Genomic DNA, 23,630 nt, shown 5'->3' on the forward strand with positions numbered 1-23,630 from the left:
CTCAAGTCTGAAGTGAAATTGTGTAATAGTGTGAAGTCATTTCAAATAGAAACAAGGAGGGTGTGAAGAAACTAACACATGGTTATTTGTTATATTGTTATTCTATACCTCTCCCTTTTTATGGATGTCTTTACAGCCAGCACCACCAAACGATATCTTGTGTACATCTTTAAGCTACATCTGGACACTGGCATTTCTAATTTCTTCGTCATTACTGCTTACTAAGAAATTGAAAGTGTATCAGTGTATTTCAGTGCATGTATTCACTGAAATACAGTTAGGGAGTTTGCATCATGTCACAAGCACACATACACAAAATGAGCAGGATGCCAACTAGGATGTATTAACAATATTTATTCACTACAAGCTCCAGTGTTATTTTTCCTATTTCATTTCAACCCAACAGTCAGAATGAGATGTGTTTCTTTTTCTTTACATATTTACAGATTGGTTTCACTATTGGCAATATATCACATTTATCTATATACACAACCCATTTACCACCTTGTTGACACTAAGCACTTTGAATGGTCACTAAGACCAGAAAAGCGCCATATAAATGCAGTCTATTTATCGTTCTTGCCAGCCAACAGCAGAAGATGAGATGTTTGTTAAATATGGGTTAAAACCTCAGTAGATTTCTACTGCTTGTGCTCTCTTTCCGCCTTATCTCTTGAAAACAGAGGGCAGAGCAAAAGTAAAATAAACTCCATTTAGTTTTACTTTTGGAACTTTCCATTCTCTTTAGGAATAAAGCTAAAGGCCTTAGAACAAGAGTTCAGTAATGCTTTCAGAAGGTGTTCAGGGCAGGGACACTGGAAGAGATTGTGAGTGAAATATTCACAAAGACTTTATTATGAAAACACTGACAGACAAAAAGGAGGGGATGTGATCACTGATCTTTGACCATCTGCCCTCGTTTAGCCTTTCTCTATTTAAAATCAGTGTGTTCAAGTGCCGTAGCTCTCCAGCACTGTAGACAGCATCAAAGGAAAACAAAGAAAGAAATGGGTCCATGTAGTCAGACCATACATGAGCAAGTCAGTTTATGATACTGGAGTAACTGATTAATGTAAACTGAATACTGAATAAATGAAGAATATGGAGATCCAAAGTACCAGCCGTTATAATGTCAGAAAAGCAATTCTGGGTTATGGTGAAGCACACGTAACTGTCAGGACATTAACATCATAACATATTAGGCCTGTATAACTTGATATTTATTGCTCCCATTATCAAAATATTTGGTGGGATTCGTCTGAAAGTGAGTACTGAAAATCAGTATTTCATTTAAAAATGTTCAAATATTGACTTTAAGTTACCTTTTGAAAAGTGCAAGTATTTCTGAACTGATTACTCATCAAATGTGGTACGAGCGTACTTCCAAGTCATAGCTATGGATAAATACAATTTGGTTTTGGAAAGAGGTGAAACGAAAGAGTAGGAGAAAAAAAAAGGTTAACAGTGAGACACCTTCAGTTCTCACTATAATGATTTTGATGGAAGAACATGACAGCCAATCAAAAATACAAGGAGAAGAAGAAGAAGAAGAAAAAGAAGAAGAATGCTTGATTTTAAATTTTTTAAAACATCTACTGAAAGTTTTTAAAAACTTCTGAGCCCGTACATGGACTGATTAGAAAATTTGAACTTTTGTCAAAAACAGACAAAGTATGTTTGGAAGGAAAAAGGCACTGCACAAAAACAACAAAACCTCATCCCAGCTGGAAAGCACGTTGGAGATAGTGTCATGGTTGGATGGAGGTTTTTCCAGCTACAGACAACTTTTTTTCTTACTTCTATCAAAGACTTGAAGAGCACATCTATTTACTTGTCATCGGTTTAGTCAGATAGTGTGTATCTAATGAATAAGAAAAAAATCAGGTCAAATTTTTTAGTAATCAGTGCAGAAATCCTGTTATTTCCAAAAAGAGTACGTAGGCAAATTGTACGAAGAGTTAAAGTAAATAAACATCAACCCCTGATTAAATGAGTAAAGTCATCTATATAAAACAATTTTTTGTGACACAAGTGACACAATTGCATTTGTTACAGAACACTTGCTCGCTAAGAGTTTTGTCTAGTAAGACTTCAAAATGCTAAACAGCACATTTTAACTTTTCCATCAAACACACACACACACACATTTTCCAATACTGCATTTACCTTGAAAAGCGGCTGTGTCCAATATTGCATCGTTGCTAGAAGGATTGATAAGAAATGGTGCCTTCAGGCACAAAATGAAATGAATATGGCTAAATTTGGAAAGGTGGGACTTGTTGAAATTTGGTTGGAATACAAAGATGGTGGATCAGAAATACAGTACCTTATACAACACACATATCATAAGCTGTAATGAAACACATAGCCATCCTAACGAAACCCTTCACTGAAACCAGCACAGTCTATGAAACCTAGCTTGTTACCAATGTAGCAGAAAAAAACCTGTTTTCAAATTAAGACATGTGAGTTGTAAAATATGTGTTAGATGTGTATTTTCTTTGATTTACAATCTAGCCTACTTTTGCAATATGTACATTAAAAAAAAATATTTAGACGGAGAAAAAAAAATCAGCTTTAAATATATATTTATCTCTGTGTTTTTAAAAAATCATTTATGAAATAAGCGGTCAGCTTATTTCATGTCAAAGCAGCAGTGATGTGTCATGAACCAGGCTAGGACAACAGCAAGTATAAGGACAGCAAACGCTAAGATCCATCTCCATCTGGTGGACAGTAGCTTTCTCTTGGGAAAGTGGCACCAATTTCTTCTCTGGTGCCCTCTTCAAATATTACCACTGTTCTGTGTGTGTGATAAACTTTAGATGTTATGGGAAAAGCATATTGTTAGTAAGACTATTATTCAAAAATCAGAGAGGGTTATATAAAATTGTTCTGAAAAGTGCAAAAACTTAATTTAAAGGTTTTCATTCAGTGACTTAATGTATGTTATGCCTTGTATTGCACCCAGTAACACCCAGTCGCCTTTACGAGCTTCTAAGGCCATTTGAAACCCCATCATTTCATTCACACCTTCATCTTTGGGGTACTGCCAACAGACTTTAAACATTCACGTTTTCATGTAAAATTCCTTATCATCTCTATCATTTCCCTCAACCAAAATTACAACAGAAATGAAAAACGAACAAACAAATGGAAAAAAAAAAAGCAAACTTGTTATGTTCTGAATCAGGGATCACATGCATTTATTTAAGAATCCAAGCTTGCTTTTGTCTGACCATGCAGTATGGACACAATGTGATGTACGTTGGTTTAAAAAAACAAACAAACAAACAAAAAAAATCAATCATCACAATGATCCAGCCCTGAAAAACACCTGGAAATCCAGGTTCTGTAGGATGTTTCACGCCAGCTTTGGGAAATCATCCACATGGTTTTAAAAATAGTTCCCACTGAACCCACCAATGAAATCCATCCAGTTAAGGGGATGATCAGATACCACGTAGTGCTTCTCTAGAAAAAACAAACAAAAAAAAAAAAAAAAAAAAAACCGGTCCATCAAGGAATTGGCATCAAATGAACTCTGCACTGTAAAATCCCAGTTTGTTTGGAGATAAAAAGGTCGAGACATACAGAAAGACACAGCTGTAAAGGGCAGCGGGCTGCTTCAGCCCATATTTAGTCTGCTTCTCATCGGTGGATTTCAAACATTGCAACCGAACGCTCATTCAGTCTCGTTTTGAAAGCTAACAGTTCCTCAAACTCAATTTCAAACAAGTGAGCCCGCTCTGCTCTGGGCAGGCACCATGACTGGCACCGCCCCCATCCGCTCCAGAGTGGCCTGGCTCACGGCGTAGGAGTGTGTGTGTTGCCCGTGTGCGGACGTCACCACCGGTTTGAGGCTCACGGTGCCGTTGCTGCGCACCATGTTGGGAGGGGAGGGGGCAGAGTTTGTGGTGACCACCAGAGTCTTTGGCGGCGGGAGGGTGTGGCTGCCGTTGGCAAACGACGTCGTTGCTGTCGTGGGCGGGGGGTGGCGGGAGAGCGGGGTTGAGCCTGGAGCTGTCACCGCTGCGCCGTGGCCTTGTGCTGCGTTCTGGCCTGGGCCGTGTCCGTGCGTGCCGTGAGCAGCGGCAGAGTAGGTCTGGCGAGCGTCTCCGTTGTAGCGCGTGTAGGAGTTGGTGTCATAGTTGGGTTTGGGGTTGTGCCAGTAACGACTGTTGTACGTGTTGGTAGACGTGAGCGTGTCATTCTCTGAGGAGGACGCGTCGGCATGGAAAGCCTTTACTGATGATGACCTCTTAGGAGGAAGGTCATCCTCTCTGTTGAGGAGACATTTGAAAGAGCACAGTTAGACATGCAGATTACAATAACTGCCTGTACCAACGTTTATGGTTTGCACAGGGAAAAACATTAGGAAACTGTTTTTCATTAAACAAAATTTTATGATATTTATTTTGTTAATCTTGTGCATTTATAGCAAAGCAAAAAATCACAAATACTGCTCTTTGTAAAGACGTAAGTAATACAAGAAGTGAAAGCCAGTTAGTTCAGCTTCATATATTTAGCACAAATTTCCATAAAAGATTAATTCAGCTTCACAGTGCAGCAAAAGTTCTACTGAGAATCTACAAGGTGCTTATGTATTCATGTGTGCACTCTGATCTTCGTGGAGCCTATCAAATATAATGTGATAATCATTGCGAAGCCGTGTGCGAGTAAAGCAACAATGTCAAAACTATGATAAAATAATTTTATACAGTGGGGCAAAAAAGTATTTAGTCAGCCACCGATTGTGCAAGTTCCCCCACTTAAAATGATGACAGAGGTCAGTAATTTGCACCAGAGGTACACTTCAACTGTGAGAGACAGAATGTGAAAAAAAAATCCATGAATTCACATGGTAGGATTTGTAAAGAATTTATTCGTAAATCAGGGTGGAAAATAAGTATTTGGTCAATAACAAAAATACAACTCAATACTTTGTAACATAACCTTTGTTGGCAATAACAGAGGTCAAACGTTTACTATAGGTCTTTACCAGGTTTGCACACACAGTAGCTGGTATTTTGGCCCATTCCTCCATGCAGATCTTCTCAAGAGCAGTGATGTTTTAGGGCTGTCGCCGAGCAACACGGACTTTCAACTCCCGCCACAGATTTTCTATGGGGTTGAGGTCTGGAGACTGGCTAGGCCACTCCAGGACTTTCAAATGCTTCTTACGGAGCCACTCCTTTGTTGCCCGGGCGGTGTGTTTTGGATCATTGTCATGTTGGAAGACCCAGCCTCGTTTCATCTTCAAAGTTCTCACTGATGGAAGGAGGTTTTGGCTCAAAATCTCACGATACTTGGCCCCATTCATTCTGTCCTTAACACGGATCAGTCGTCCTGTCCCCTTGGCAGAAAAACAGCCCCATAGCATGATGTTTCCACCCCCATGCTTCACAGTAGGTATGGTGTTCTTGGGATGCAACTCAGTATTCTTCTTCCTCCAAACACGACGAGTTGAGTTTATACCAAAAAGTTCTACTTTGGTTTCATCTGACCACATGACATTCTCCCAATCCTCTGCTGTATCATCCATGTGCTCTCTGGCAAACTTCAGACGGGCCTGGACATGCACTGGCTTCAGCAGCGGAACACGTCTGGCACTGCGGGATTTGATTCCCTGCCGTTGTAGTGTGTTACTGATGGTGACCTTTGTTACTTTGGTCCCAGCTCTCTGCAGGTCATTCACCAGGTCCCCCCGTGTGGTTCTGGGATCTTTGCTCACCGTTCTCATGATCATTTTGACCCCAAGGGATGAGATCTTGCGTGGAGCCCCAGATCGAGGGAGATTATCAGTGGTCTTGTATGTCTTCTATTTTCTGATGATTGCTCCCACAGTTGATTTTTTCACACCAAGCTGCTTGCCTATTGTAGATTCACTCTTCCCAGTCTGGTGCAGGTCTACAATTCTTTTCCTGGTGTCCTTCGAAAGCTCTTTGGTCTTGGCCATGGCGGAGTTTGGAGTCTGACTGGTTGAGGCTGTGGACAGGTGTCTTTTATACAGATGATGAGGTCAAACAGGTGCCATTCATACAGGTAACGAGTGGGGGACAGAAAAGCTTCTTACAGAAGACGTTACAGGTCTGTGAGAGCCAGGGATTTTCCTTGTTTGAGGTGACCAAATACTTATTTTCCACCCTGATTTACGAATAAATTCTTTACAAATCCTACCATGTGAATTCATGGATTTTTTTTTCACATTCTGTCTCTCACAGTTGAAGTGTACCTCTGGTGCAAATTACTGACCTCTGTCATCATTTTAAGTGGGGGAACTTGCACAATCGGTGGCTGACTAAATACTTTTTTGCCCCACTGTATGTATTCAAAAGTATTTCAAATGAAGTCGACAAAAACTTCCTGCCTTTCTGTTTTTCTATTTTCATGAGGAAATGGAGTTGAGCTCCTGAGGCATATGAGATGAAGTGTATTCTTTGTGATTTTCTGTTGAGGAAAAGCAGAAGTGTAAGGGTGGACTGACAGTTTTATTGCTCTCTCAGTTACTCAAAGCTACAGATATCTAAAAGTAAACTAATTTATCCTCCAAATGAGTCCTGGAGTAATTTAGTGGCAAATTTGCAGCTAAGGTAAACAACTGACAGAGGTTTTAAAAGACAAACTAGCCTGTAATTAGGAAGAACATTTAAGCCCATTACTGGTGTAGTTTTCAGAGCTTTCAGTGCTGACACGCTTAATATTCTACAACAGGAAGCACAAAGCCAACGCTGCATGTTTTTGATTTTTAAAATCCATCAGACAGGCCATAAATGTCACCCTGCAACCTTCTGAAACACTAAGTATGTGATTAGCTCAGTAAACAAACCCTGCTTTACTTCAACAGAAACTCTATATTAAGTATAAGCAACGTCGTGGAGAGACGGACTAAAGAGCTGCTTAATTCTGAGAAACAAACAAAAACGCTTTGATGACAAAATACAAAAACTGCACAAAATGGGTAAAAGCTGGACTGTTAAATAGCTTTTCACCTGATAGTAACAGACAGTATGGATACTGGATACTACTGGTACTTTATTTATAAGTAGTATTACTATGTTATGCTACTTTCTACTTTTACTCCACTTTATTTTTGGAACCAGACATCCCAACACAATTTATTTGAAATCTTTAGTTGCTTATTTGGCAGTAAAATTACATATAGCAACAAATAATGTTTAAATAATATAACATATACGATTATGAAAAGTTCTATATAATATATTTTTATTTTTATATTTTTCTGATTCCCCACCCCCTTGGCTCTTGGTTCCCTCTGTGCCCCTTCATTAAAAAAAATCCTGGAAACGCCCCTGCATCCTAATAGCCTTAACACCTTATAAGGTAAACGCATTCTTTATGGCTCCTACACATCAGTCACTGGACAAATAAAAGCTTATCTTTAAATATAAATGTATTCAGTCTGAATAAATACATAAACTACACCCATTAGCCACTTGATCAAGCATAGTGCAATCTACTACCATCCAACAGTCTGCCGTAAAGCCTTGCTTTTGTTGACTGATTCCATTGTGTGTTGTGATGGCGGTCTACTGAACTGCATTTCATTGAAAAATCTTCCAAATATTTTGTTCATTCCATAAGCACACAGTGCATTTAGGGGGCAAATCATTAGGAACACTTCAAATGTACGTTGTCTAGTACAAGCACTCAGCGCAGCGTGGCCTCAATAATAAAGCAGAATTATCACCTTTTTGACACAGTCAGCAAAAACTGAAAATGTGCTCTCCATAAAAGTTCAGCATGCCAGTGCCGCTGCGTTACAGACATACTGAGTAAACGTGGTGAGCGTACAAGCTTGCAGATGCACTTTCACACCAGCCACATAGTAATGAAAAAGAAAAAAAGAACAATGGAAAAACAGCAATCAAAGCCAAACCTGATCTCATTGGGGATCTCCTCCTCGTCATATTTGTTCTTGTTCTTCCAATAGAAGAGTGTGACCACCACTAACAGGGAACAGATGATGACTGCCAGGACTCCTGTGGCAATGGTTCCTGCTATTAGACCTACACTCTGAGGCTGGGCTGCAGGACAGACAGACAAGAGGATGACATTTGAAAATGACCAGAGAGCTGGATGAGTTGGCCAAAACTACACTACAAAAATTATCTAGTAAACAGATTTCATTTCATTACACACAGAGAAGAAAAAATGTATTTGTTTAATATAGCTCCTAAAATATATCACTAGATCTGTATGTCAGGTATTTCAGAATAATATAAGGTGTCACTACAATAAGACACAGAATAAGGTGCGGTCCACACTTGATAATAACAGACTGAGCACACAGTGGAGCTTTTATAGGCTGAAAGCCACATAAGAAACTAGAACAGCTGATTATCCCCCGACATCAGGCAATTGCCCACCGAGGCTGGCAGCTTCCAAATTGTCCAAAAAATAAATAAATAAATAAAATCTAAAAAAAAACAAAAAACAACATTTTTGAATATTGAAAACTTTGTCTTGCTTTAATGAAAGAGCCCCAGATGTACTAAACTGACCTTTTCTGTGCCAAATAACACTTTTCAGCGCCCAGCTGACACAACTTTACACAACAGATGTACTTGCCAAAATAAATAAATAAACAAAATACTTTCAAGTCCAACGTCTGACTAACTTTGTCAAAAAGAGTTTGGGACAATCCATGTTAAACATATACATCATGCCTTTTATTTAATATATGGCTTTGTAAAAAGCAATCTCTTTGTCATAATTAATGGATTCAAATTGTTTTTAATAAAAAAATAAAATAAAATCTCATTCACGAGCCTTTACGTCTGTATCGTGTCAGCAAATCACAAGTCTGGCATGTCTGGCAGACTCAGCACTCTGATACAGAGCCCCGGCCTGTCACACGCTGTCAGATGACCAAAAGAAAACAACATGTTACAGCTCTTTCTGTCAAGCTATCAAAACTGCCCGACCCTGTCACTTTTATCACCTCTGTTTTTTTCCTGGTGTCAGATGTCAAGTGCTGCCGTGTGCAAGCGGCTCTGACTGCCCTTTGTTTGGCTGGATTTTGTCACATTTGTTTGTTTGCTTATGTCTGTGTTTGACGGCTGTCAGTCACCGAGAAGACTTCTGCTCTGCCAGTAGCAGCCTTTCCATCTTAAACAAACAGACACGTGTCACCTTACCCGTGCCTGTGATGTTTGAGTATACTTACGTGCAACAACCTGCAGGTTCAGCAGACATGTGCTCTTTCCGATAGCGTTGCTGGATGTGCACTGGTAGAGTCCTGAGGTGGTGGTGCTGATGTTTCTCAGTGTGACAGTGCCCTGCATCTGGTCTAAAGGACACAAACGCACGCACATACAGAGAGCCACATAGTAATTAAAGTTTCTAAAACACAACCATATGGACCCTGTGTTGTAACTCGCACATTTAAATAATTCAAACACACTTATATTGATTTATACTTTTAAAAACTTCCGCTGAACAAGTCATACTAACTACCAACAGAGGGTGCTATTGTCTTCTTAATCCCAGTTGTGCAACTATGTTGTTCAGTAGAACAATAAAACTGAAGATTCCTTTTTCATAAATGATGAAAGGGTTGAGCTGTACACTACTGGAGTCATTTAAATTGCATAAGCTTTTATTCATTTATTTATTTGTTCTTATCTTATATTTCCGCTGCAGAGGAAGTCAGCCAGATCTTTAACTGTTCTCTTAGCAATGACACGACAGATGTCATAGCTGTCTGCGTCAAACTAAACACACAGAGGATTAGGAGTGGCACTGGATTCCAGGATCCCTTTACAGTTTGAATGACATGCAAGCAGAAGAAAACAAACGTGAATATTTAAAGATACATTTGTTATGTTTGTTTGTTGTTTTTTATGTAAGCGGACATGTCAAATGTGGTCATCAAAAGGTATAAACTTAATATTTTATATATTAATGCAAAATTTATTTTAGAGGCTGTTAAATTATTTATACTGTAAATAATACCTGCAGCTATAAGTATAACCTCAGTAGTGAGTCATATTTTGGGCTACATGTTGCAAAACAAGCTAACAAGTGTAGTTTTTTTCACTAATGAAGTGGATTTATTTCACGGCTGCTAGTCTGTTCCATAAATGCATGGACTAAAAACTACTTAATAATTCTAGGCTTGACTACTGCAATTCATTGTTATCAGGTTTTCCAAGTATTCAGCTGATCTAAAATGCTGCAGGACAAGATTCACAGGGACTAGAAAGAGAGAGAGTATTATTTCATTGTTTCCCTGTGAAACTCAGAATCAAACTTGAATGATCAGGCACCATCTTATCTTAAAGAGCTCATAGTACTGTATCACCCCATTAGAGCATCAGAGAGACTGCTGGCTTACTTGTGGTTCCTTGAGTATTTAAAAGTAGAATGGGAAGCAGAGCCTTCAGCTTTCAGGCCCCTCTTCTGTGGAACCAGCTCCCAGTTTGGATTCAGGAGAGAGACACCCTCTCTACTATATAGTTAGGGCTCGATCAGGTGACCTAGGCCTAGGCTGCTGGGGACGTCCCATGCATGCATTCTGCATTTAAGCATGACGTATTATTCATTGTTGGCTCTCTTCCACAGTGTGGCTTTTGGCTTCCCCTCCCCTAGCTGGTTGCAGCACAAGGAGGTTTCCTTCTGTTAAAAGGCAGTTTTTCCTTCCCACTGTCACAAAGTGCTTGCTCATAGGGGCTCATGTGACTGTGGGGTTTTCTCTGTATTATTTTAGCTTCTTTACTTTACAATATAAAACACCTTGGAGCAACTGTTGTGATTTGGTGCTATATAAATAAAACTGAACTGAACTAAAATGAACAGTGTGCACCAATACACATTAAAAATACTCGTGCACACAGACGAAACTTTACAGTCTAACTGAAATATTGAAAAAGAAAATGAAAAAACAACAACAACAAAATCTAGATTATTTAAAAAAAAACGTTTTTGTGTCAGGTTGTTTTTGTGTCTTTGTTGTTTGTTTGTTCATTTGCGCTAACGCCACTCCATTTTGTGGTGAGTCCGATCCTTTGAAGCGCTTTTCGATGTTATCATTTCAAAGGCCTGATTGCCAAAATTGCAAATTAGCATATCACAAAAGAAGATAATTGACATTTATTCAACCACCTTTGCAGCCTAATTTGCAATTATGATTTACTGAGTACACATTTCCTATTCTCCCTCTGCAAGTGCTCAGATAATTGGACTCATACGTGTTAACAGAAGACTGTTTCACTTTTAGGATAATATGCTGTCTGCAATTGATGTGACTTTTGCACAGTGGGCTTTCTACTGACCAGTAGTGTACAGACAAAGAAAGATACCAGTGATGAATATTATTTCACTGTGCAGTGGGCACAGCTGGAAAAGAAAGGAGAGTGCACCACACCAGTCCTCTCTGATGCTGAAAACCAAATGCAACTCCAGTTTCTGTAAATATTAAACGCTGGATGGCAGAAGAAAGTCATTGTATGTATTGCGGTCGCAGCAATGACACAACTGCAGATCTCACAATGGCACGTGTGGGCAGAGTTGGTATTCAGCATGAGGAAGGAACACCACAAAGCAATATCACTTTGCTCACTTACAGAAACACATTGCTGACACACACACACAAGCTCATTCACAAATTCACAGGTTTGAGTCACTACATCCATCCATCATCACCCTCAGCAGGGTCAGCGGAGGAGAATAGTCAGGAAAGGGGGCAGTAGTTCAGGCCTGGCACATGACAGGTGGCAGTGATTTGGAGTCTGAGCTACGCTATGCGTGTGAGATTTACCAGCGAAGGTGGGGCAAAAGGGAACTCCGACGGCCAGCTTGTTTGTAATACCTTGCATGGCGTTGTGCGGCAGCTTGGGCAGCGCGTCCAGCTTCTCCCAGGAGTAGGACGGCGTGGGAATACCTTCCTCTGATTTGCAGATCAGCATGATGTCACTGCCTACATCCAGCGTTCCCTGGATTCGACACGCTGGCACCGAGGGGGGCACTGGCAGATGGAGAGAGTGGGCGGTGGTGCGTTAACCACTTTACAAAAGAAAACTAATTTCTTTCCAAATAGGGGAGAGAATTACATAATTTAAAAAATGTGCAGAATCTCATTAATCAAACAGTCAGATATGATGTTTTCTTATTAAAAGGGCTCCTGACAAACTGAACAGTTTCCACTTTGCCACAGTGATGATTGTGCTGTTTATCTTTCTTTAATAAAGATCTGCAGATGGTAGAGAAGAAAATAAGACAAAATCTTTTTTTTTTTGTCCTCTACTGTTATTAGCTGGCACTTGACATGCATTTTAAAAAAAAGTGAGCGCCACGTGCTCTCAGGTTATGAAGTGCGCAACGCTTTCCTTTTCTCGTTTTTATTTTTGGAGTTGTGGAAAGAATAATGAAAGAAATGTGCTGGTGTACACTACCCAACACTGTGAGTCCAACGACACCAATGCTGCGCCCCCCTCTGTCTGGGAGGTTGTTGACCAGGCACTGGTAGGTCCCAGTGTCGGACACCTGGGTGTTGTTGATGAAGATGGAGGCACTTGTGCTTGGCATGGTGGCAACGAAGCCCACACGACCGTTGAGGTGGTTGGAGAGGCTGAAGACCCGACCGCCCTGGTAAATTATCACCTGGATAAGGGACCAGAGAAAAATTTTAATTAAACTCAATATTTAAAATACTGTTTCACACAGTGTCACTTTTACTGTAATTTAAAAGATACAGATGAGGACTAAATTATTACCCCCATTGAAAATGTTTTTTCAAAAGTATTTCCCAAGTGCTCTTAAACAGAACAAGGAACGCAGTTTTTCCAAACATCCTATTTTTTTTTTTTACACACTGAAACCAAAAGTATTTAATACCAAACCAAAAAAAAAAAACTATTTGGCCCTCCTTATGCTAATGTTTGCATATCATTTTTTCTGGATCACAACCTGCAGTTGTTTCTTGCAATTTCCACAAGTTTAACCCACATCGCCTGAGCAATCCCTGCCCATTCTTCTTTAATGACTCATAAGCTCCTCCAGATTTGACGGTCTTCTGGCATGGACCTTGTTTGACAGTTCATCCCAAAGATTTTCATAGGGATTCAAGTCTGGGCTTTGTGCAGATCAGTCAGTAACGTTCACTTTGGTTTTCAGGAGGTAGCTCTTCACTGGGACTGACATGTTTTGGGATGTTCTCATGTTTGAAAACAAAATGACGACCTAGACCTCGTTTTGCTGATGAATGCTTGAGGTTTCCTTTCAAAAACCTTCACTTTCCTTATGGTTCTTTCCACCCTGAGGGGATTGCCCATTCCAGACGCACTGAAGCGTCCCCACAGCGTGATACTCTCACCACCGTGTTTCACTGTGGGGATGGTCTTCTTTGAGTCAGATGCCTCTCCCTTCTTTTTCCAAACACAAGCAGCATCTCTTTGGCCAAAGAGCTCTAGTTTCATTTCATCTGAACAAGTATGCATAATCTAAAGGTTGTCCTTAGCATACTTGTTGTCTTCTTTGAGACTACATTTTCCCAACTTGGTTAAGTTATTCACATACCGCTGCCAGGCTTGTTCTGTGTTCGGTGCTGCATGGCTCTCCTTAAATTTCTCGAGTTCTTGACACTTGAAACGCTATGATAACTTTTTCTATCCATCTCCTGCTTTGTGAGCATTCAGTCTAAACTGATTTATTTTGTTTTTGGTATGATGCTTTCTCAACTGACAGCGCCAACCCTTGCAGTTGCAAGTTTTTATACTGTGTTTAAATTGAAAGATAACACTCAGTTCTAACTTCATTTTACAAACTGAGCATTTCAATATTGACTGGTAATTTTATTTTTCCTATTGTGCACAAATAGAAATAATTTATGCTAGTAAAGTTAAAAATGCTGGATTCAAAATCCATTGCATTCCTAAACAAGCACTTGGGAACATTTTGACAATAACAATAACTTTAGATTTCATAGGGGGACGAATGATTTTTGTCCTCACCTGTAGATGACGTTTCCTTTAGTGTTACACATCACTCTCACTAGAGGGAGACCTATTTCTACATAGAGGCTAAAAATAGACAGTGGACAGAATGGAGCAAACTGACTTATTTCTCTGGAAGAAACAAACAAACAAACAGACAAACTAAAAAAAACCCTTTTCATTTGTAAGTGGTCCTTTCTAGCTCGGTGGGTAGATTTAGGGGGAGAAGTACACACTAAAAGTATGCTTTCATGCTACTGTAAGGCTCTTCACATAAAAGCATGCACTAAATGGTATGCATAATTGAAAACATTTTAAATTAGAAACATATAAACTGCAATATGACCAATCTGACAGCAGCAATGCAGGCAGACGTCTGCACAAAGAGGTCAAACCCAGCAAGAACTTAACGCAGAAGCTATCATTTTATCATTACATCCCTGACCTTTGAGAACAATCACAGACTCCACACTTGGTTGAGGTTGAGCTGATCTTGTCTCGGGATCGAAATTAAAAGCCAATGAAAGACCAAGTTTTTTAAAAGCTTCCCAGAAGCTTCAAATTTGGCCCGAACAGCTCGTTTGTGAGGCCGAGCCACATGCAAAACAGCTCTCACCCCTCAGCTGGGCCCACACAAAGGATGAAGGACCCACGCAAACACACGGTACATGCACACAAGTCTGGCAGTCATGACACGCGTGCACCAACTCACACGGTGGCGCGGCGCATACGCCTACACACAAAGCGTGGTGGGGAATCAGAGGGGCTATTCACTTTGCTGAAAAGAGGCCTCATTGAACTGTTCAAAGACCCAGGCGGAGAGGCAACCAGCACCAGTGTGTTCTCGCGTGAGTGTGCGCGGCTCTGTGTGCGCGCGGCTCTGTGTGCGCGCGGCTCTGTGTGCGCGCGGCTCTGTGTGCGCGCGCATGCATGAGAATGATAGTTCGGATGAAAGTGCAGGAGTGCGTATGTGACCGCGTCCTCCACCGCTGCTTAACGATTGTAAATTGCGTGGCAGCAATTTCCTGAGTGCAGCACGCTCGCTTTGTCCTCTTATGTGCAGATGAATAGGCAGCTCCTCAGCTGTGATGAGAGCCTGCAACTGCATCTCTTCTGCGTGTGTGTGTCTTTCACTGTAGATACATTTTGTCACAAGGAGTGTATCAGTTGTGAGCAGAGTGTGCAAGTGTGTGTGTGGAGCATGGAAGTGTTTGTGACTGTTATGTCACAATAAGTGTCCCTCCGTTTAATAACTGCCCATTCTTTTCTTTCCTTCTATGTGTTTTTTTTTGTAATAGGTTCATTTGTGCATACCTCTCTGTTTCCTTTCTCTAACACATGATCTGACCTGGCTCTATATTCCTGATGACCCAACAATATAATCTGCATGCCTGGGGAAAGCGATCCAATCAATCGGCCTCGCACACACCGTTTTGACTGTGCTCGTTCTGAGTGTGTGCATGAATGAGCGGAGGATTAAAGCAGGTCCTAACCTGTGCTGCAGATCAAGCCCATTTTGGCAACTCTATCTCCTTCTACTCTGCAGGTATTAATTTTAGGAACAGAAACAAATGCCCGATGGATTATGGAGAAATAAATCAAGCCAATGTATGTTTAAAAGGATGTTAAAAATCACAAGCATGAGAACAGTGGTGCATTTATGGTGCATGCCAAACGCCCTCCTTTTTGTAGACTTGTTTTTATTTTGCCTCTGTCCGCTATGTTGATCCATCCGTATCTACGTGTATGTATAAATCACCTCATTCCCTCGCGTGACCTGGTTGGCTTTGTGGCTATGAACAGATAGAAAAGAGGTCATGGCTGGCACTCAGATGGCAGACGGCCCTAAGAACTCTAGCTGGACTAGCTGGACACCCAGCTGGCCCAGTGGTAAACCTCTGTTTCATCCTTTGACTCCTAAAATCCTACACAGATACAGTACAAGCATCTGCACAAATTGTGCTACATCCCCAGTCGTTCTCCTGCTGCGCGATATACCCTGTAAGTGTGAGTAGCAAACGAATGCTCATAGTGAACTTTCAGATACTGCTGTACCAGTTTCGTACTCCTATTCCAATTCTAACTGACCGTGCAAGGACCCCCTGGCCCCTGACATGGCAGATACTGCCATCGCTTCAATAAAGCCTGAATAAATCTCTAAACCCTCACAGCTCCCTTCAATCTTATGACTATAAGCTGCAACTGTTATCTCTTTCTATCCTTTGAGATATGTTCTGAACAATATGGGACCAAACCCCATTTTACTAATATACTTCTGGATTTACCTCATTTACCTTTTTGACTCTAGTACATATATATATATATATATATATATTTGACTCTTTTGTCAGCACATTTTCACACATTGCCAAATGTTTAAAATGCTTGGTCAGTTGTTGTGGCACAAAAACTGACCAAGAGAATGACGTGATGGGAGGTGTGAGAGGGGTCCTATAGGAACCGTCTCACTTGTAACTGATCTAATGCACAACTCAGGCAGTGATGTTTGAACTAAACCTGTAATCTCACTGGCCTGTCTGATAATCTGAGCTGTGTCTTGTGTGTAACAGTGGGGCTTGTACCTCAATGAAATACTGAAGGTCAAACTAGATTCACTGAGACTTCAAACTTCAGACAGCACTGGAGAAACTGTGCCTGGAGTCGCTCACACGAAGTACGACTCCCATAAAATTGAGTTGCTTATAAAGTGCCCATGTCATTGGCCTAAGCCTGGTACGGTATTAAAAACTCACCATAATCACGATAACCACATTCTACAGTAAACTAAAAAAAAACTCCCAGTATTATTAAAAAGGATTTTTCCCATTAAACTATCCTTTGGAAATACACTTGTAAAACACAAAAATTATATAATATAACATAATAAAAACCAGAAAATAAAAAACTAATTAAGTTGACTCTGCATACTTATGTCCCCTGAGGTAGACAAGTGGAAAAGTAATCAAATATATAAATAAATAAAGTAAAATACCTGTCTGCTGATAAATACAAAGTACAGTATAGTACAAATATACTATGGAAGCACATGTAAATGTTCAATGTGGTTTTGCTATATGAGTACAATGTATGCTAAGACGTTACGTTTAATCGAATCTGGTCAAATTAAATTGACTTTACAGGCACACAGGCTATATACTCATTTAAAGATCAGCATTATTTCTGCATCACATATTCTTTATGATCTCAATTTCACAGAATATTCATTTCAGTGATGCGGCACATATTTTACTATATCAACATTATATATATTTTTTAAGCTTCTTTTTCCAGGAACTAAGAAAAAGAGGGACTTAATCAGGGAGATGACCAAGGTACACAAATACTGAAAATGAGAAACGTTTTCATTAGTGCTGAGAAAATACACCTTTCTCTAAAACCTTTGATCATCAACTGCAACAACAAAGAAAACAATATGCAATTTGAAAAGATGTCCCGCCACAATAAAAGCATTTTATCAAGAAGACCAGAGGACAGAGGCCAAGACTTCTGATCTCCACAACAATTTGTCAGACGGATTACATCCACAGAAAACAGCACATGAATATGCAAACATGCAGGTACACTTCTCTGAGCTATGCACCAACATGTTAGAATCTGGAGTTTAGCTTGTCTGGTCATGAGAATAAAAAATGACCACAACTGGAATTAGGTAAAAGTTTACACAGTTAGAGATTCAAGCTTGAATTCTCTGAGCACTAATAAAAAGTACACTTAACTTCACAGCGCTTTACTTGTTCAACATTTTGTCATGTTAGAGCTTTATTCCAAAATGGAGTAAATTTCCAAAGATGAGCCCTGCCCCAGTACGAGAACCAGGTTATCAACAAGGATGTCTCTGTACATTGCTACACTCACATTTCCCTCGACCCTGACTAGTCTCCCAGTTCCTGCTGCTGAAAAAACACCCCGCAGCATTATGCTGCCACCACCTGACGAGATGATGAGTGGTGCTTGATTTCCTTCAAACTTCACACTTGGTATTCATGCCAAAGAGTTTAACCTTTTTTCATCAGACCAGATAATTTTGTTTCTCATGGTCTAAGAGTGCTTCAGTTAACTTTTGGGAAACTACGGGCCTGCTGTCATGTGCCTTTTACTGAGGAGTGGCTTCAGTCTGGTCATTCTGGACCATACCATACAGGCCTGGTTGGTTGAGTGCTACAGAAATGGTTCTCCTCTGTCCACACAACAATGCTGGATCTCTTTCAGAGTGACCATAGAGTTCTTGGTCATCTCCCTGGTTAAGTCCCTTCCATCCCGATTGGTCAGATTGGCGGCCACCTCTAGGAAGAGTCCTGGTGGTTCCAAACTTCACTTTGGATGCGCTGTAAATGCTTGTTCAGTGAAGCTCTCACATTATTGCTCCTTTACATCACAATTTTGTTGCTATAGGAGAGATGCAACACGGACGATACTGGCTTCATGTCATATTATAGTAGGTTCAGGTACACAATTACTGATAGAGGTTTTCCTCAGTATAACTGAAGTCATGGAGACTTTGCACGGTGTAGTCTATGTTATATAAAGTGTAAAAGAAAGCATCAGGGTGGAAGTTTCCATTAAGGTGTCCTACAAATTTCTAAGTGGGCATCATCCCAAGATACCAGCCAGATGTCCTCAGCTAGCTGTCTCTATCATAGTGAAAGAGTGTGTGTTGTTCTGCAGACCCTTCCATGAACATATTGTTAGTTGTCTGTTTTAGAAATCACAGTTTTTCACAGTTTTATCACAATGTGTGAAGCATTTGAGCAAGTTTTCAAGTCTAATTTATCATGCTTGGGAATCTGAAATCTCTGTGAACTTCAATATATAGCACCTCATGTGTCTGTTAAATATGAAACTACAACCACCAGCTGGCTATCTTAGCTAAGCGTAGCTGTTTCTTTAATTATACAGTGGTGAGAACCCAAACAAAAAACTATATGCTATAACCTTCAGGGTAGCCTTAGAGTCTAGGAGTGTAATTGGCTGACATGGCCACTAGATAATGCTCATGCATATGCTAGTACAGTTAAATACTTCAAAGCACATACAAACCATATGCACTCAGTTGTTGTTTTGTTTTGGTGTAGGTTTAATACGTTACCTTTATTACTTTTATGCATGTTCTTATATTGGTTTATGTTTGTGATAGGTGTCTTTCATCAAAAAACACATGCCGTGAAAGGTAATTGAACCCATTTTTAAATGACAAAGCCTGGTACTGTCAGTGGGCATTAGTTTTTACCATAAAATAGAACAAATATCTTTTGGAGGTCTCTATGTGTGAACTATTTCATGTTATATAAAATGGTCATTCATATGCCAAAGAAAAGAACAAAAGAAAGATTTTTTTCTGCTGAATCTACAGCTACTATATTACCTTATGCTGAGCAGCTAGAAGCAAGGTGCAAATGCAACACTAATGTCAAGACCTTTAAATTTGATAATGTGTAGGAGTTAACAGTTCTGGAGCAACATTAACATTCATTTGAGGTCAGTTTCCCCTTTAGCTCTGTTTTGTTACCTTAACTCCTGGGGGAAATATGTGGCTCTTTAGACTCTAGCTAATTGCTTACTTTCTCTGTTTGTTCTCCAGGTAGTATATATATATATATATATATATATATATATATATATATATATATATATATATATATATATATATATACATATATATATATATATATATATACATATGTAGCTTTTTTTTCTGTTGGTTTAAGAAATAAAAAGAAATAAAAAAAATCACAGGAAAATGCAGAAAGTGAATCAAAAATGACTGGAAATGATAAAAATAACTAAAAGATCTTAAAAAGCACAGTGCTGAGGATGAACTTGAGATAGAGTTTTTTGGGTGGTTGTCAACTCTTTACTTGTTTAATAATACAGGCAGACATTTTATCCGTTTTTAAAACATACACCAAAATATATTCTAATGGAGTCATTTGGGGTTTATTGTGACTTTTAACTCAAAATACAAATTACTTTGTCTCCAGAGTAATTCCTTCATACATCAGGATCCCAGCAGACAACAAATGCACTAGCCTGTCACACTGCCTGATCTCATAAACAAAATATATAGAGCTCATAGTTAAGTTCCCACAGCCTATAACGTGGGGTCGACCGTGTAAGCTAAAGGCTATGAAGTAGAGGGTGATGCCTTAGACAACAATGCAATAAAGGCAGCGGGGGAAACAAATAGCTACATTTGCACTTTTTAGTGAGGCCGACAAAGTTTTGCCATCGCCTTCTAACAGTTCATGATTCGGTACGGACCAACACGAGCATGGCATTCGATTTTGAGGAGAGAGAGATCTGAGTGGTCATAGTGTGTGCTCACTAAAGTGCTAATGCAGGTTGCGCAAGTGTATGGCGTTCTGTTCAGTAATTCTTAATGGCTTTCAGCATCAACTGTAATCATTTATGACAAACACACTCTTTCTCTCTCTAAAATGACCTTGTGTGTGTTCTGTCGCACCACGCAGCACTTTATTTCATCACACAGCCATACAAGCGACAGGTGTACACATGACATAACCATGCCATGATGTGTGAATTTCTGGATGTATACACTCACGTCAGTATTCACACTTAGACTGTGCACTTTGTCTACAGACTTCACACATGAATGCATACTGTATATAAGCCCCGCATGTAGGCACGTGGATCCGCACTACATTTGGACCAGCAGTCTGTTCAATTCCAGTTTGCGTGCGTGCATTTGTGCATATTTGTGTGTCTGTGTGTGTGGAGAACAGCTGCGATATAGAGCCTGTCGTGGGCGTGAGTTAATTAGTGCAGAAGATGATTGTGTTATTTGGACGGCCGACCAGCACTGGGGTTCAAAGTGAAGGGAGGCAGGTGAGCTTGTACGGCCTGCAGCTGCATGTTAAACAACTCAAATGGAATCACAGAAGTCCCGCACGAGGGGATGAAGAGTGAGCGAGAGAGGGACAGAGGGAAGGTGAGAGAGTAGACTGCTATAAACGAGGCCAGATAAACAAAATGAGCATCAGCAGTCGGCGAGAAACTTAAATTCGCCATGTCTTTGCGTGGAACTTTCTGACAGTGTTTCCACATCAGATCAGCACTGCGAAAGCAGTTTGATGCTTTGGCTGTGCATATGTTGTTTAAGAGGCATCCTGCAGCTCACAGATTGTAAACTATTAATACACCCTTAAGCTTACTACTACATTACTTCTATTTTAAAGCATGGTGATCTCTATTAATTACAAAACTGACGTACTAAAGGTGTGTTCAGATGCACTGAAAAGGGAATTATTTTTTCTGTCTGCTTTTGTTTAAGCAGTGTAACTATATTTTTGGCATATGCAAATTTAGCATGGACTAGATAGATAGTTTTTTTGCAAAAGCCTTGATCCACCCCTAATTTCTTATTACCTTGCCAGGAAAATTGAGAAATAGGTGCACCAATCATATTTATTTTTCAGCACAGCCTGAACTCTCTTAGACAAGCTTTCTTGTAATTTAAGTAGTCTTCAGGAATATTTCTCAGGCTTCTTGAAGGTCATTCAAAGCTGTTCTTTGGATGTTGGCTGCCTTTTGTTGCGCTTTCTATAAAGATGATTGTAGACTGCTTCCATAATGTTGAGGTCTGGGAACTGGGAAGGCCAATTCATGACTGGCTGTGTTTCTTTGTGTGTTTTTACTGCCTTTGCAGTGTGTTTGTGATCATTGCCATGCTGAAAAATGACGCTGTTGCTTTCCAGATGGTATTAAAAGGTGGATCAAAATCTTACTGTGCTTTTCTGCATTTATAACTTTGACAGACGTCAGGTTTGATGCTAAATCCAACCTCAAAAGACCTTCAGAAAGTATAAAGAATCATTCCTCAAGAGCACAATAACAATTACAAACAAGTCTGGGTCTGTGGGGGCAAAATATAAACAAAAGAGTCGTGCCATAAGATGTAAGAGCTACATGACACTTCCCTTTTGCTTGTTTCATTCTCTACACGTGTGATGCATTTTTGCAGCCACTCATATTCTCTTTGCGCTGTATCTGAGCACACCTTCAAACAGAGCAAACTCTCGTGTACCTGCATTGACTGTAAGGAACCCATCCACAAGATGCGCATACAGTAGCGTTGCATTAGAAAATAAGATTTCAGAAGCAGACATTTCAGTTGATGTGCAGAGAGCACGGCAACACTGACTGTGTACCAATTCAGCATCCAAACATCTACAGTTAATTACAACAATCACAGCAAAACTCTCAGATTAGTAAATAAGGATCTGACATGCTTAATTGCACTGCACGAGTCTGTCTTCTAAATATGAAGACTATGCTTTTTAACACACCCGTGACTCTGATCTTAGCTGTAAAAGCTGTAAAAGATGACTCAGGTCAGTGGGTGGATGCAAGTGGTTCATACCTGCTCTGGCTGGTAAGCATTGGACAGCGGTGTCACCATCCAGATGATGTTGAGGTTGGTGAGGGCAGCGCTGGTGGTAAAGGAGCAGGGCAGGATGGCTGCTTGGCCACGAGCCACCTGGACACTGCGCTGGGACATTGTCACATCTAGTGCCTGCACACAGACTGCAAGAGAAAAAAAGAGTCAGTGATCAGCGTCTTGATTCTCAAAAGAAAAGCACATGCAGTACCAAATGAAACAGAGAGAAAGAGAGAGAGAGCGAGCGAGAGAGAGAGATGAGCAGATGTCTAAATTCAGAAATTCTCCCCGAAACTCCCAACAGATGTATCTTTGCACTTTGTAAGAAAAGCAGCATCTTCAAAAGGTTTCCTGAAGGCTATTAGATCCCCTAAATCCCTAAAAATGAGAACGCTTGCTTTAGTGTGTGAGTAACAGAAACACACACACACAGAGATAGACGATACAAGAAATCCAAAGCTAAAACGCTGCCATGTACAATATCTTTAATATGTGACATTTTTTTTACAGCTTTTTCATCTTTACAGCAAAACAAACATGATTTCCTGAGAGCCAAACTCCTCGTCTGAGATGCTTTTGACAACTAACAAACAAGGCTGCACTGAGAGGGATCACATGAAATACGTAATGTGCAATAAAATGGGGGAAAAAAATGATAAGATGTCACGAGATGTTAATTTTATTCCTCTCCTAAAACAGCAACATCTGAATCTGTGCATACTGAATGATGACACTAATGTTAGATTTGTTGCTTCCTCTTAAAGTAAACAACTAAGGAGCCACTTTCCTCATCTGGACTCAGCTGCCATCCACAACAGACCCACAAAGACAGATATGTACATGCTGCATCCTATTTCGAGACCGGCTAAAGACATTATAGCCTAAATTAAGTTAGATCTCCCCCGCAAGCATGTATCCATGTCCAAAAAACCCCATTGGGAAGTAATCTTATCTAAACACGGTGAGGAGGATGATGCGCTGATATGATTACAGATAATTGATCATGTCATGTGAATCGCCCTTGTCAGTGGTAATGTAAAATGAGGATCTTAGCATTAATCAATAGTAGGAACCACCAGGATGTCAATTATGGTTTGTAGTCAAGAGTCAAGCTAAATCCCAAGTGCAAGCAATGACCGCACTGCGCAATAGAATATATATGAGTAATTATTAACATTATGATAAGGAAACGAATATAAGAATTTTTTCCCATCTACTGACTCGCTTCTGCCGAGTTTTGAATATCAGTGTAATATTTT

The 23,630-nt window shown here is 40.0% G+C and overlaps 1 protein-coding gene across 1 annotated transcript in view; it reads right to left on the bottom strand.

The window, feature by feature from the left end:
* Positions 1-342: 342 nt before the first annotated feature.
* The window catches only part of igsf11 (immunoglobulin superfamily member 11), a 118,674-nt gene continuing 95,386 nt past the window's right edge, over positions 343-23,630 (bottom strand). The window contains exons 3-8 of the mRNA XM_006803913.2: positions 22,354-22,517; positions 12,417-12,624; positions 11,834-11,989; positions 9,191-9,313; positions 7,901-8,048; positions 343-4,283 (exon numbers count right to left, since the gene is read on the bottom strand). Of these exons, the coding sequence (XP_006803976.1) occupies positions 3,731-4,283; positions 7,901-8,048; positions 9,191-9,313; positions 11,834-11,989; positions 12,417-12,624; positions 22,354-22,517 (1,352 nt within the window). The 3' untranslated portion in view covers positions 343-3,730. The remainder of the gene's footprint in view (positions 4,284-7,900; positions 8,049-9,190; positions 9,314-11,833; positions 11,990-12,416; positions 12,625-22,353; positions 22,518-23,630) is intronic.

This window comes from Neolamprologus brichardi, chromosome 14 (assembly GCF_056152115.1).
Source record: "Neolamprologus brichardi isolate AB-2024 chromosome 14, ASM5615211v1, whole genome shotgun sequence".
Classification (NCBI taxonomy): Eukaryota; Metazoa; Chordata; class Actinopteri; order Cichliformes; family Cichlidae; genus Neolamprologus; species Neolamprologus brichardi.